General features: G+C 39.2%; 1 protein-coding gene across 1 annotated transcript in view; it reads left to right on the top strand.

The window, feature by feature from the left end:
* The first annotated feature begins 1534 nt into the window (after positions 1-1534).
* Positions 1535-14363, top strand: part of COL4A3 (collagen type IV alpha 3 chain) — a 69572-nt gene continuing 56743 nt past the window's right edge. Inside the window, exons 1-2 of the mRNA XM_070944944.1 lie at positions 1535-1645; positions 13300-13356. Coding sequence (XP_070801045.1) covers positions 1535-1645; positions 13300-13356 — 168 coding nt within the window. The remainder of the gene's footprint in view (positions 1646-13299; positions 13357-14363) is intronic.

The following is a 14363-nucleotide window of genomic DNA, read 5'->3' as shown; positions in this document are numbered from 1 at the left end:
ACCCCCCAAATCTGAAAAAAAGACAAACTGTTTTAAGAAATAGCAGTGAGGCACTGAACTTGTGCTAAATCTAAAGCATTGATTCCTAATGATTCCTAATGATTTTAAAAATATGCATAATCCTCCTATTAACTAAAATCCTGAAATCCAAAAACCCAGGGATTTCCACTAAAGATATATCTAAACAACAGTTTGCTTATTCCAAAACAAAAGTAGGGCCATTGTACTTGGACTATAAAAAACTGAGTAGTAGCAAAGAAATTCAGAACCTTTTAATTGATATAACAACAAAAATCCAATCAGGGATGTACTATGGCCTGGTATAAAGAAATGGCCATAATTCTGCCCTAAAGGCCCCTTTTTCTGATTCTCAGAGTTACCCATGACCCAGATAGTTGAAAATTGATGGCAAATTACACACCAACAAGCCTATTAACCTTTCTTCCAGGGATACTTAGGGTTCAGCAAGGAACAAGGAGGGTTAGCTAGCAGCTTTGGGCTGTGCTAAACATCCCAAAACAGGAAATAAATCTATTTATTCTAGAGATACCTAAGATATCTCAGGTTTGATCCAAACAGGTCAAAGTTTCTGAGCACCATTCTCTTGCCTCAGGATACCTGGCCACTATTCCAATTTGTATCCAGTAGAAAGAAAAAGACCAGGGATTTTTCCCCAAGTATACCCAGTGCAGCCCATCCCTGCCCTACCAAGTCCCTATGGCATTGTTGCTATAGCGGGCAATGAAATACCAACTCATCTTAAATTGTCCTTAGCTGAACCAGCATTAAAGAAGCATTTCCTCTTGTATTCCAATCTCTTCCAAGGGCAAATATCGGGATGTGAATACTTTGTTAGGCTTTGTCACTCATTACCTTGAAGGAAGAGCAGAACGACCCGAAGTAATTGAGAAGAGAGGCCCTAGGGAGGCAGGATAGGGATTTCCCACGGAAGAGCAAATGTCATCCTGCACGCTTTTCTGCCAACTCCAAGACAGATGGATATAAAGCGCTTCAATTTAGCAGCGGAAGGCAAAGACCTTCCGCTCCCTTCCTTAGGGAAGAGCGCAGCCTTCCCGATCAGGCAAATCCAGATGTGGTGGCACGCTGACCCCTGGACCGCGTTGTATTCTGAGAGTCTGGGTCCCAACACATCGGATACTTGGCTTGGGATGCTACCTTCTTCCCCATCCCCCGCCCCTCCACAACCCCCCCCCTTTCCTTTCCCCGCCACGTTCCTCCGACGGGCGTACCTGACTTCTAGGAGACCAGCCCCTGAAGCTCGCGTTCTCGGCTCCCGCCCGGCTGCTCCTCCGTCTGCGTTTCCTCCTCTAGGGCAAAGTTCTGCCGCTTCCACGCTTGTCTACGTCCTCCCGCCACCCCAGGGAAGGAGGAGCTTTCCCTGGACGGTGCATGGATGTGCCTGGGTGTGTGTGTGTGTGAGAGAGTGAGTGAGTGATGACATCAGGGCAGAGGCGAAGTTGGGAACCGCAGAAGTTGTGACACTGGAAAGGAAGGGCAGGAGTGCCGCGTGAACATGGAGAGGCTCGTGCGCCCCCAAACCTGGCACTTGGGGCTCGCCTTCGTTTCCATGCTGGCTTTGGGTGGCTGGGAACAGGACGGCTTTCCTACGGCTGTTGCCGCGAAGGTGAGTGTAGTCAGTGATGCTGACCGGGTTAAAGCGGCTTTCTGCCTGCGGAGTAACCCGAAGGAGGATAGCACCCCCATCCCTATCCCACCCGCCCATCCCCGCCTGGGGACCGTTTCTTTCAGCAGGACTCCAGTGTCTTTAGCGGAAAGCTTTGCCACCCGGGAGATGGTTGCATCTGCGGAAGTTATGCCTTGCTTATTTGTAGCGTTTTCTATCCTGCTTTTTCCATTAGGTAAAACCAACAGTGGGTACAATTCATTAGAAACTGTTCGACGTAAATTTAATCTGAACCTTCATCTGAAAGTAGGGAGACAAGAAACAGCTCGCAGTTCCCTGCTTTGCCTGAAAAACCCTTTGCCCAAGTCTAAGGGGCAAGAAAAAGTTATTTGGAAACGAGGGGATTGCGCTAAATTGAGTGAGGCTTTTTTTTTGCTTTCTGCATTGGTGACTTCTTAAAATTCTATGCTCTGCTGTCCTCTCAAGTCAGTTGCCTTTTTTTTCCCTTTTTGCATCTGATAACATGTGACTTGCTTCATTCAATACGGACTGTCTTCTCTGGAGGTGTTTTGCTTCAGTGCACCTGTCTTTTGCTGTCATATGAATTGCATTGTGCAGGCAAATCTGGGAAGATCTGAAAGGCAGCCTAGAATATGTATGTGTGTGTGTGTGTGTGTGTATGTATGTATGTATGTATGTATGTATGTATGTATGTGTATACACACACACACACACACACACACACACACACACACACACGAGAATGATCCCTGAAATTCTCATTTGCACAACCTTTTCTGGGCACAACAGAATGCAGAGTTCTAGACGAGTTGTTTTGTGATTAGCAGTGATATAGAGATTAAAAACATCCAAACTACATGTGAGGATGTTTGGTATCTCTTTAGAACTGATGAACAAATCCTATAGGGCAAAAAGCCTTTTAGAAACAACTGCTCAATAAAAGAAGAAACCAATAATGACAGATGATCTATAACTTTATCTTGTCCAGAGATAATGAATGTTTGGATGAAAGTCCATACAAATATTATTTGCTTAAGATCATCTTCCTCCCCCTCCTCCCTCCTCCCTCTACCTCCCATCCCTCCCTCCCTCCTCTTCTTCTTCCTTCTCCTTCTCTCTCTCTCTCTCTCTCTCCCTCCTATTTATCTAATTATCTCAAAGTGGCAGACTTAATTTAATATTTTTGCCTCCTATTTCCCCCCCCCCAAAAAAAAACCAACCATATAAGATGGGCTGGGTTGAGAGAGAGTGAATAGCCCAAACTCACCCAGCTGGTTTTCATATCTAAGTGAAGCCTAGAAGGCACACTGTCCTGGGTTCTAAGCCAGCACCTTAACCACTACACCAGAATGTGTATTCATGTATCACATTGCCAAGGTTTATTTTAGCCATATTTTATCAACCAATACACAATTGGCAAAGTTCTTGCAGTATGCTAAATTAAAATAAGACAAGATATCATGATTTAGAATGTGTGGATCCAATATCTCAAATTGTTCTATTTCTTTAATACAGAATATCATAAAAATCTGGTGAAGTATAATTTTTCATAGCAAATTGCTCCAAAATCACATATCTCTAAATATTTCAGCTTCAATTATATTGTTTCAGTTTAGTAACAAGTCCACATAATTATCTGATAAATGAAATAAACCAAAAGCATTCCCATGCTGGAATGTGGGTGGTCCCTAACATTTTTGAATTTTACGACTATTATTTGCATTTTTACCAATTATCTAACTACAGTTTCTCTTTCCTAAGCAGCAATAACATCCTCCCAAACTGAGGGAGTTTGGCAGCTGTTGCATCCTGAACACGGATGTTTAAATATTTTAGATTATTTGCTGCCTAGTCAAACTTTTTTCTCAAATGGTCTTCAGCTTTCATTTATCTGACATACACAGCCAATGTTCATGGGCACTACAGCCCCTTGGAAGTAGCAGATGCTTATTTGTCATGAAATTTATCATGACAATATTTACAACTTTAGAATTTAGTGATAATGTATGAAGGAAAGGATGAAGAGGAGAATATCTTCAGGGCCTTATCACAGCCTCCAACATACTGTTTTCAACAGTAGCCTGTTCCTAGGCAATATCTAAACACATCCATTCAACAATGAGCCCCCCAAATGTAATAATTATAAGTGATATTATAGAATTGCAAAACTTGTTTGTAGGATTGTACTATAATCCACTATTTTCCTGCATTAAATAATTGTTCTGCTCATCTTTAAGAAATATATAGTAGCAATCTTTTCTTATTGGCAATGCCAATCAATAGCTCAATCTTCTATGTATTTGTCTCCCCTTAAAGTATCTTAAGAAGCCTTACTTTTGTGATAAAGAATCACACAAGGGGCTGGACTAGATGACCTCCAAGGTCCCTTCCAACTCTGTTATTGTTACTGACTATGCTGATCCACTAAATTAAGCCTGCAGATGTCTCTCTCTCTCTCTCTCTCTCTCTCTCTCTCTCTCTCTCTCTCTCTCTCTCTCTCTCTCTCTCTCTCTCTTTCTCTCTCTCTCTCTCCTTCCCTCCTTTCCTCCCTCCCTCCCTCTCTCTCTCTCTTTCTCTCTCTCTCTCCCTCCCTCCCTCTCTCTCTCTCTCTCTCTCTCTCCTGTGTAGGCTTTGCATTCTTGTTCGTTGGAGATAATTAGAATGTGATGTACAGTAACCAACTCGCAACTAGGATGCATGCTATGGAGAGATTATTCTTCTGTTCTCAGACATCTAAATGACATGTGATATTATGACATTGTGCAAATGGATGAGGCTGGCTAGCTGCCTCGTCCTCTGCCTTCTTCTTTTTCCTTCCTTCTTTAAAAGTTTTCTGATGGTTGTTCTTTCTTCTCTTTTAAGTTGTGTGAGCTTGTATAAAGGCTTATCACACACCTTATTCTTTAGAACCCTTACAATATGGGAGAAAATTACACCACACATTTTTAGAGAATAACTAAATCTATCATTTATACTTTAGGGCCAATATTGTCCACATCTTTTTAAGGGACTGCTACTGCCCACAAGGGAAACCTGAGGTCCCTGGGTTGAAGATTAAATTCGCCTGGCATGAAAGCATGAACAGTAACAAAAAGGTTTCTATTACTCTTCTTGCAAACAATTCTCAGCTTCTTGAAAGACTGTAAATGATTCTGCATTATCTGAAAAAGATAATGCTTGAATATCAGGCCTTCTTTCAGAACATTTGAAATTGTGCTCCTTACTACTGCTTCCCGATTATGTGCTGATCCATTACTTTCCTTTCTTACAATAGAAGTTAAAAACAGATCTAAACATTTGAAATTCTAGAAATGTATAGATTTTCTATATATCAGTTCTTTATAGTCTCTTCTATGTAGCAAAGATGAGTTAAGCATCCCTCATTTTGCACAGTACCTTCTGCTTACCTTTTGTTCTTCTCCTTTTCTCCAAACGCACACATTTCATAATGCAGGGTTGGCAATAATCTAGAGATTTTTATTCATTCGCCTTCTCCTTCACTTTTGGCTCTTTCTCTAGGCTAGGGTATGAATGTGGAATAAGATAGTAACTGGGCATCCACGTCACATAAAATGAACAGATGGCGTTTTGATTTCACCATCATGGCTGCCACTTTGGCCATTTTGATCATACCCTGAGGATGCTCTGGTAGTAACACAGGCTATTATGAAATTAACTGATGTGGCTAGACAACATGCTCCAATCAGTAGATGCCATATTGCCACCCACTGACATATTTTATAGTTTGATCAACTCCTACAAACAATCTCATTTGTTAATTTTATGTTCTGACCTTTTCATAGTACCAGCTGGTGCCTGTCCATTCTTGGGGGGGGGGAAATGAGATGATGGGCTTTTGGAATACACATTAATAACAACTAGATTGGGGAAATTAAGCAACAGTATTAAATAGATTGCATCCTGTGTCCATTTTTCATATTCCTCCAGCAAACCAGAAATGAAAAAAACCTTGGACATTTATTCATAGGTATTTTCACAGAACTCTCTCTATATATTGCCAAATCTCTTGTGTTTATCTATTTGTTAATTATCTGATAAAGGAAAGTATTTGTTTGTAAGCCCCAAATAGCCCAAATGGTGCACTATACCATAATATATTTTTAATAAAAATGTTCAAATTCACTAACTTAAAGAATGCATAAAAATATCTGGACTCATTAAACCAGACTGGAATTGAAATTTCCATGCAGTTCAGATCAATTTTATTTGCAAAACGATAGGAATTGCAACATCCCCGTGGTCACATGACCATGCTTTCCAATGGTCCCTACCAGCTTCTCACAAGCAAAATTCATGGGGAAGCCATCAAGAAATCAGAAGTCAATCCTGCCCAAAACAATGTCAAGTAAATGCAATGCTCATTCTGGTCACATCAGACTGCATTATCTTTCTCTCAAAGGATGACTCCACAGGACATAGGTTGTCTAGTTGACTCTAAAGTTTCTGTTAATTTCATTAATTTAGAATTTCTCATTTCCTTTTTGATAAAGCAAGTTTTGTGACTTTGTTTCATTTCTTGATGACATTGCTAATCCTAATGTAATCAAATAAATTACGTAATTTCAATGCCATTAAAACATGGCATTGAAATACTTCTAGCAAACTTATTCAGCTTATTCCTGCCTCAAATCACCATGAACTGTTTCTACAATGCTATGTGTACATTCTTTTTCCTAAGTGGTGACTCCTGGCCTCAGAGTTCTGTATTCCTGCTCCCAACTGAGACCATTTCTAGGCCAGTTGCTTGAATTTATCTGGCGTCAAGGCTTTGGAAACAGGAAGAAAAGTTTTCACTCTTGTCCACTTTAAGGGTCATAATAGAAATTCTTCTTAATGAATAGAAATTCTTCTTAATGTTTTATAAGATTTGTTTGATTTCAGATTAGCATGTTATGTGAACAAGGTTTTTATAGTTTGGAAATCATTATCATTTTGTAGATTTATATATGTTTTAGATGTTTTTCTGCTATGTCAAAGTAATGTACAATGTGTTTTAAGACAATATATAATACATTACAAAACAACATCAAAATACAAAATCAATATCCTAATCCACAAATATATTTTATAATCATATCAAAAGCACTAGTTACAAGTGCAGCCTCTCATTCCTGTATCACAGATGGTCTTTGGAAGAGCCAGATTTTCTGCAGCTTTCTAAATGTCAGAAATGAGGACATGATCTTATAACCAGGGTAGTGTGTTCAGCTATAGGGAAGCTGTTGTAGAAAATGATCACCTCTGGGTTTCCCTCTGTCACACCTCAAGAGGGGTGCAGGTAGTTCTTGGGTGAGCTATTATTCACTGTATTGTCTGAAGGTTCTTTTGTTCCTTCTTGTCTGCTATTGAGTCTTGAAGCACTCTGGAACCTGCTGTTGAAATACTATTATGTATTGATTTCAGTGGAATGTAATTTCATGCAAAAGTTTTTTGTTTTTTTAAAAAAAACTGGAATTATCCAAGGCAAAATCTTCTTTGAAAGTACATTCCTTTGAAGCAGTTTAATTGGTTTCTGGATTGAAGCCTTATTTGGGTGTCATTTTACTGACTATAGAAGACAACATTGTTTAGGACTATATCTATGCTTCAAAAAATTCATATGCCCACTAAATGCTTGCAAAGAGATACAGAGAATTCAAAATGTTTGTAGACAACATCTAGATTTTGCGGTCCAGATAATATTGTAAGATGCTAAATAGAAAGAAAGCTAATGAAACTATTTAAAAAGAGTAAATGAGTTGATGTATGCAACAACTATTTTTGGAACAGTGTTTTACTTTAAAATCTTTCAAAATTACTGGTCCATTCATATGCAGATTTAACTGATGACTAAATGTATATCTCAAGTTCCTTATGTTTTCAGCAAAATATGCTGTCAAAGTAGAAAGTCACAGAACTCCTACTTCTATCATCCCCCCCACCTCTACCCATCCAGAGTTTTTTTTTAATGAATTATAAGATCATGATTATACCTTACTGAATCTTTTATTCATGAGGATACAGAAAGTATTAAGATGGTTCCTTGAAACAGAGAATCTACATTATTCAAATGGTCCAAGATATCCTGCTGATTAAGGGGGGAAAAAAACCTGGGAACTGCAGGTTTTTGGCAGGTATGTAGTTCAAAGTGATCTGATTACAGAATATTTGTATTTCTAGCTGCCAAAACTGGTTCATGAAATTTACCTTTGAAACAAAGAGACCAGGGGAAAAAAAATCAAACCACATGTAAGATGGAAAGATGGACTGTGAAAATCCAGTAGCTTCTTCTCATTCTTTGCTAGATTATATTTACTGAGGACTCTAGTAAGCCATTGCAGCACAAATCTTGAGCCTGAAAGGAAAAAAAGGATCATTTGTGGAAATGTTTAACTCACCAACCTAGAAACTGGGAGACTGAGTTCTAGTCCTACCTTAGGCATGAAGCCAGCTGAGTGATCTTAGACAGTCACTGTCTCTTATCCTTAGAAGCAATTAATGGCAAACTACTTCTGAAAAACCTGGCCAAGAAAACTGCAGGGAGCAATCCAGGCAGTTTGCCTGGTGTAAAAAAAAAAAATTAAGTTGATGGCACACGTACTTTGCAGAGGTCTTCAAACTTGGCAACTTTAAGACTTGTGAATTTCAACTGTGGAGAATTCTGGGAGTTGAAGTCCACAAGTCTTAAAGCTGCCAAGTTGGAAGACCTCTGCTTTAAAGTCTTGGAAGTCCTGCAGGTTTGACATACTTTCTTTATGTATTTTAACCTTTCAACCAATTTTGTTCCATTGTAATAAAAGAACAAGAACTGTGTGGCCCTTTATTCATGTTTTTCCCTCCATTATAGATAATATGAGGGAAATTACCCTCTTTTATAATCCTACACTTGCTAAAAGCGAATGTGATGGGTTACTATCTTTTACAACTTAGCCAAATTGACAGTGTGCTTAAAACCAAGACTCTGGCTGAAAGATGGATTGCCTATCCCTGCACAGCTATAGTTTCTGCTGGAACACAAACATTCTCCAAACTGCAGAAAACAAATCTGCTTTTGTAATTAAACAATAATGTTAATATATTTGAAACTTATTTAGCTCCTCCCTGCTCCCTAGGAAACTCACGGTAATGTTATTAGGGCTTTTTTTATCAATAGCTTAAGAGTTGTCTTTGTATGCACCACCATGAGATGATGGTTCAGTACAGCCTTTGAAACCTTCAGAGAACATTTAAATTTAAACATTTCCAGTAGGGCTGCTTTGCTTCCACTAACAGGCTTTGTGAAGCACCACTTTTGAATGCTTTGCATTGTCCTGTATAAAGTCAGATTTGCACATGCCTACTGTATAGTAAAATGCTGAAAAAGAACATTTGAGCTTAAAGAGTATTGGAGCTAAAGAAATTTATGGAGCATTTCTATTCTTATTTAACAGGTTGAAGGGGAAAAGGCTGCAAGCTCTGTGCCTTTGCTATAATTATTCTCTTCAGTACAAACTAATTGGAATGATTCTAACTACTGGTTTACAGTTATCAACTTTGACATATGTCTAGATCTTTTTAGAGATGCATCAATTTTATAGTTTTTAATTTATGAATATAAGTTTAATTAGTTAGGCTGCATGCAAATCACTTGCCTAGCTGAGAAGATTGTTTTGTCTGCCAATTGGGTTAAGTGACACCTTATCTTGAGTGGCTTTCAAGGCAAAGTTTATCACAAGAAGTATGAAAAGTGCTTTAGAAAATATTTGTTTCTCACAGACACAAATTCTTTAGACTCACAGGGATGGGCAAGTTGTGGCGTCTAGAAGGTGCTAAATTTCAGATCCCAGTAGCATAACCAATGGAGAATGATGCTGGGAGTTATAATTCAGTAAAATCTGGAAGGCCGTAGGATACCTATCCCTCCTTTAACAGACAAGGACCATTGAAAAGGTTTGTTATAACTGCAATATAGGAGAGATACCATTTTGATTATTACCTTTTCCCCCATTCTCTCCCCCCTCCAGAAGTCAGGGTCAGCGTGCCCAGCACACCTGCCCTTTATCTTTTAAGTTCTAAATATTAGATTAAGCCAAGAACAAATTCATTTTGCCAAATTATGAAAGGCATTTAATTTGAATGTGAATTTTGTTCCAGAGATTGAATTTTGTTTTACTGATTCAATTATCTGACTTTTATTTTCCTTGCATTTTATTTTAGTCTTGGCAACTTTGAACACTATTAGGGCAAAAATGTTATAAAAGATTGATCAAAATCAATCAATTAAATAAGCAGATTGAGTGAGCCCTACACAAGATGCTTTTTGAGGAACTACTATGCCAAGTGTAATTGCAATTTCTCTCTAAGGATGTCCAAACTATCTTTAGAAAGGCAGGAAAGCAGATCTGTCTGTCTATGTCTGGCTAGGTGGCTAGCTGTTGCTGACTATCTTTGCTCTTGTCTGTTAAAATGAAAAGTGGGAGGGAAGAAAAAGAGTGCCGGAGATGAGAATTGGACAACTGATTACATTTTGCAGGTTTATAGACATGCATTCTTCTTGTTCTTATTAGTTGCACAGTCATGTCCAACCCATTGCGACCCCATAGACAACCTTCCTCCAGGCCTTTCTGTCCTCTACCATCCTCTGGAGTCCATTTAAGCTCACGCCTATTGCTTCAGTGACTCCATCCAGCCACCTCATTCTCTGTCGTCCTGTTCTTCTTTTGCCCTCAATCTTTCCCAGCATTAGGCTCTTCTCCAGTGAGTCCTTCCTTCTCATTAGGTGGCCAAAGTATTTGAGTTTCATTTTCGGGATCTGGCCTTCTAAAGAGCAGTCAGGGTTGATTTCCTCCAGGACTGACTGGTTTGATCGCCTTGCAGTCCAAAGCAGGGACTCGCAGGAGTTTTCTCCAGCATCAGAGTTCAAAGGCCTCAATTCTTTGGTGCTCAGCCTTTCTTATGGTCCAACTTTCACAGCCATTGCCATATATTGCAACTGGAAAAACCATAGCCTTGACTATGCACACTTTTGTTGGCAGGGTGATGTCTCTGCTTTTTAGTATGCTACGTGTCTTCTTGTTAGCCCAATAATGTAAGGCCTTGGTAGTTCAACAAAGGACTCTGTTTCTAATATTATGGTCATTTTGTTTGCATAAATTATTCCTGTATTGTTTATATTGTTAAGGTATCAGCCTTCTCCAGATTGTGACCCTTTTGATGTGTTGGAGCATGCTGGCTAAATCTAGTTTAATATAACTGGAAAGCTGTTGAAGAATTCTGTTGAAGAATTCTGTTGTATTCTGCTTGTCTCAGCAGATAGCAGCTGCCTGACTTGACCTGAGAGCTAAGCAAGGACTGGCCTGGCTGGGAGATTTCCAGGGAATACCAGGACTTTAGACTTCATAGAAGGTTTTTAAAAAAATTCTAGAAAAAAATGCAGTTGTTAAACCAATTACTTATTGCTGCTAAGAACACTATGTAGATAGAAGCTGATGCTTTCACGGACACATTTTTCCTCTTCTGCTTAACCAAAGCTCTCCAGGGCTAGCAGATCAAAGTAAATATGAAGTCCATGATCATTGCTAAACAAGATCAACAAGCAAACCAAAGGTTGGCCATCAGATGTTCTAACAATCTATTGTTGAAGGTATTAAACTCTAAGGCATTCAAGGCTCAACTGCAGACCATCAGAAAGGGACTTATCTGGGCTGCATTCTTTTAATGGTAATTAGGTGCCAGTAAAGAATTCAAGTTTTATGTATGTCCTTACTGCTATGCCTAAATTTGTAACTCTGATATGATACAATTTTTCATTTTTATTTCTTCTAAGAAGAAAAGAGAAAAAGTGGAGAAAAGAAATATAAAAAAGCAAAAATAAAAACTTATATTTTATAGAAATGTCCCCTTATCCATTTTACATCTTTTGCAAGCTAACAAGGAATGAAGACATGATGGGATTTTGGTTTTTGTTAATATTTACTTCCCCAAATCTCAACTGGTTAATTGTCTTCACCAATCTGGCACTCCACTTTCACGAATCTTTAAACAACAACATAATTAATATTACAATATTCTATTTATTTATTTATTTGTTTGTTCAACTTGTATGCCGCCTTTCTCTGAAGATTCAAGGCAGCTTACAATGCATTTAAAAACCGTATATAAAACATTAAAAGTTAAACCATTAAAAACAATTAAAACCCATTCACACCATTCATGGCCGGATCTCGCCAAATCGCAGCAGCGAGATCAACGGCCCCAGGTCTGCCGGAAGAGCCAGGTCTTCACTACTTTTCGGAAGGCCAATAGGGTGGGGATGGTCCGGACCTCAGGAGGTAACTGGTTCCAGAGAACTGGGACAGCCACAGAGAAGGCCCTCCCCCTGCGGGTCCGCCAGCCAGCATTGTTTAGCTGACAGGACCCTGAGGAGACCAACTCTGTGGGATCTTACCGATTGCTGGGAGCTATGCGGTAGAAGGCAGTCTCAAAGATACCCTGAGCCATGTAGGGCTTTAAAGGTAATAACCAATACCTTGAATTGTGAACTTAAGCCAATACTCAGTCCTGATGTGTGACAGAGACATTTCTTGTGTTGTCTTCAAATGCTGGACTGAAGCCCTGTCTGCAGGAGTGCCATCAGGAATCAAAGATCTAGAAGGCTTCAAACCCCATAACATTCTATCTTATTAGGATTGAGTTAGATAGTTCCTTTCCACCCAGGCCTTCACAGCCACAAGGCACAAGACACTGCCACAAGCCACAAGGCACTGAGTCAGCATCTGAATAGAATTGCTTTTTACTGACAAGGGTGGGCATCTATAATTGAGTACCATATTTTCCCAAAAATAAGTCCCTGTCTTATATTTTTTTGAACCCTGAAATAAGCGCTTGGCCTTATTACAATGTGCTCAAAAGCCCAATTGGGCTTATTATCAGGGGATGTCTTATTTTGGGGAAAACAGGGTATGATCCAGTTATTGAAAAGCATCCAAATGACCAGTAACTTTAAGTAGATGTGAATTCCAAGTGTTGTTTCAGCAACAAGTACAGTTGATGAACTAGAAAGCTAATTTTCTTACTGAAAAATTCCAGCACAGAGAGTTCTTTGCACCCATTGCAGACTTAGTGGACTGTGGAAGAGCCTTTTTGTGTGTACTTCCCCATGGCTTTTCTCCTACCGCATGTTTTAGGGATTATTACTTTTACCTGTACACATTTTCCTTCCTGTACTATGGTATGTCATGTTTATGGTTAAGAATGCTGTACAAATCCAGAAAATTATTAAACAAAGAAGAGTTGTGCAAACACCGTTTAGTAATATATGAAACCATCCAGTAAGGAAGATAAGAAACCATATAACATGGGGAAAAAGTGGTTTGGTTTGCAAATATAGACTCAGGGCGGCTTACAATGCGCTAAGCAATAGCCTTCATCCTTTTGTATATTTATACAAAGTCAGCTTATTGCCTCCACAACTGGGTCCTCAATTTACCTACCTTAGAAAGGATGGAAGGCTGAGTCAACCTTGAGCCTGGTGAAATTCGAACCTGCAGTAATTGCAGGCAGCTAGTCTTAATAACAGGGTGCTTTAGACCACTGTACTACCAAGGCTCATTTGATGAGAATATACATGATAATCATTGTATTTTCTTTTTTAGAACTGTATCTGCAACAGCAAAAACCAATGCTTTTGTGATGGAATAAAAGGCAGTAAGGTAAGAGCTATATTAAAAAATTGGATTTCTTACACATAAATAGCAATGTCCTTTTGAAAAGAAGAAAAATGTATTATTGGCCAAAAAAAATGGAAGGAAACTTCAACTGGATGTATAAGAAGTATTACCGTATTTTTCGGTATTACCGCTCCGGACTATAAGACGCACCTACCTTTTTTGGGGAGGAAAACAAGAAAAAAAAATCTGCCTGTGCCTCCCAGCAATTTGCCTCCTTGCAGCAAACAGCCCTTTTCAATTTCAGCTTCAGCACAGCCTTATTAGCACAAACAATTGATTGTTGGTTGGATCGGCCTCCCGAAGATCAGCTGTTTCAGGCTGCAGGGATTGCCATAGCCTATTGCCACTTCCGCATGCCCCATTTTCCGGGGGGCCAGCGGGTGGGTGGGGATACATTCGTGTATAAGACTCACCCAAATTTTCACCCTATTTTATGGGAGGAAAGTGCGTCTTATACTCCGAAAAATATGGTAATTAAATGAAACAATAGTACAGCTATATTGTACTTTAAGCTATACAATTAAAAACAAATATTTTTAAAACAGTATTTAACATTTGCAGAATTGGAAGGGGGCACGATAATAGATAACCTTATGGTAAAGTACCTTTCTGGTCATAAAAGGATGGGCCCAACAGGAAAAAGGCTATCTTCAACAGCAAAAAGTTAAGTTTCCATCTGTAAAGAGGAGAATAACCCTGAAGGATGGGTCCTAGATCTGTTACCAAAGTAATAATCAGTCAAGCAAGGCTTGTGCCTTTTCTAAGAAACTTATCTGAGAAAATGTCTCAGATGAGCCCCTTCCTAATTCACATGACAATAAAGTGAGGAAGGGAGTGAAGCATGTTTAGGTTTGCAAGATTCTGTTACTATAGTTTTTTTTTTTAGAGTAGTTTTAGACCTACATGGTGGGGATGCGGTGGCTTAGTGGCTAAGACGCTGAGCTTGTTGATCGAAAGGTCGGCAGCTCAGCGGTTCAAATCCCTAGTGC

Source organism: Pituophis catenifer, unplaced genomic scaffold (genome assembly GCF_029215685.1).
Source record: "Pituophis catenifer annectens isolate HBS135680 unplaced genomic scaffold, rPitCat1.0.hap2 SCAF_6, whole genome shotgun sequence".
In the NCBI taxonomy this organism is placed as follows: Eukaryota; Metazoa; Chordata; class Lepidosauria; order Squamata; family Colubridae; genus Pituophis; species Pituophis catenifer.
The sequence above is the reverse complement of the archived record's forward strand: the minus strand, read 5'-3'. Positions and strand labels throughout refer to the sequence as shown.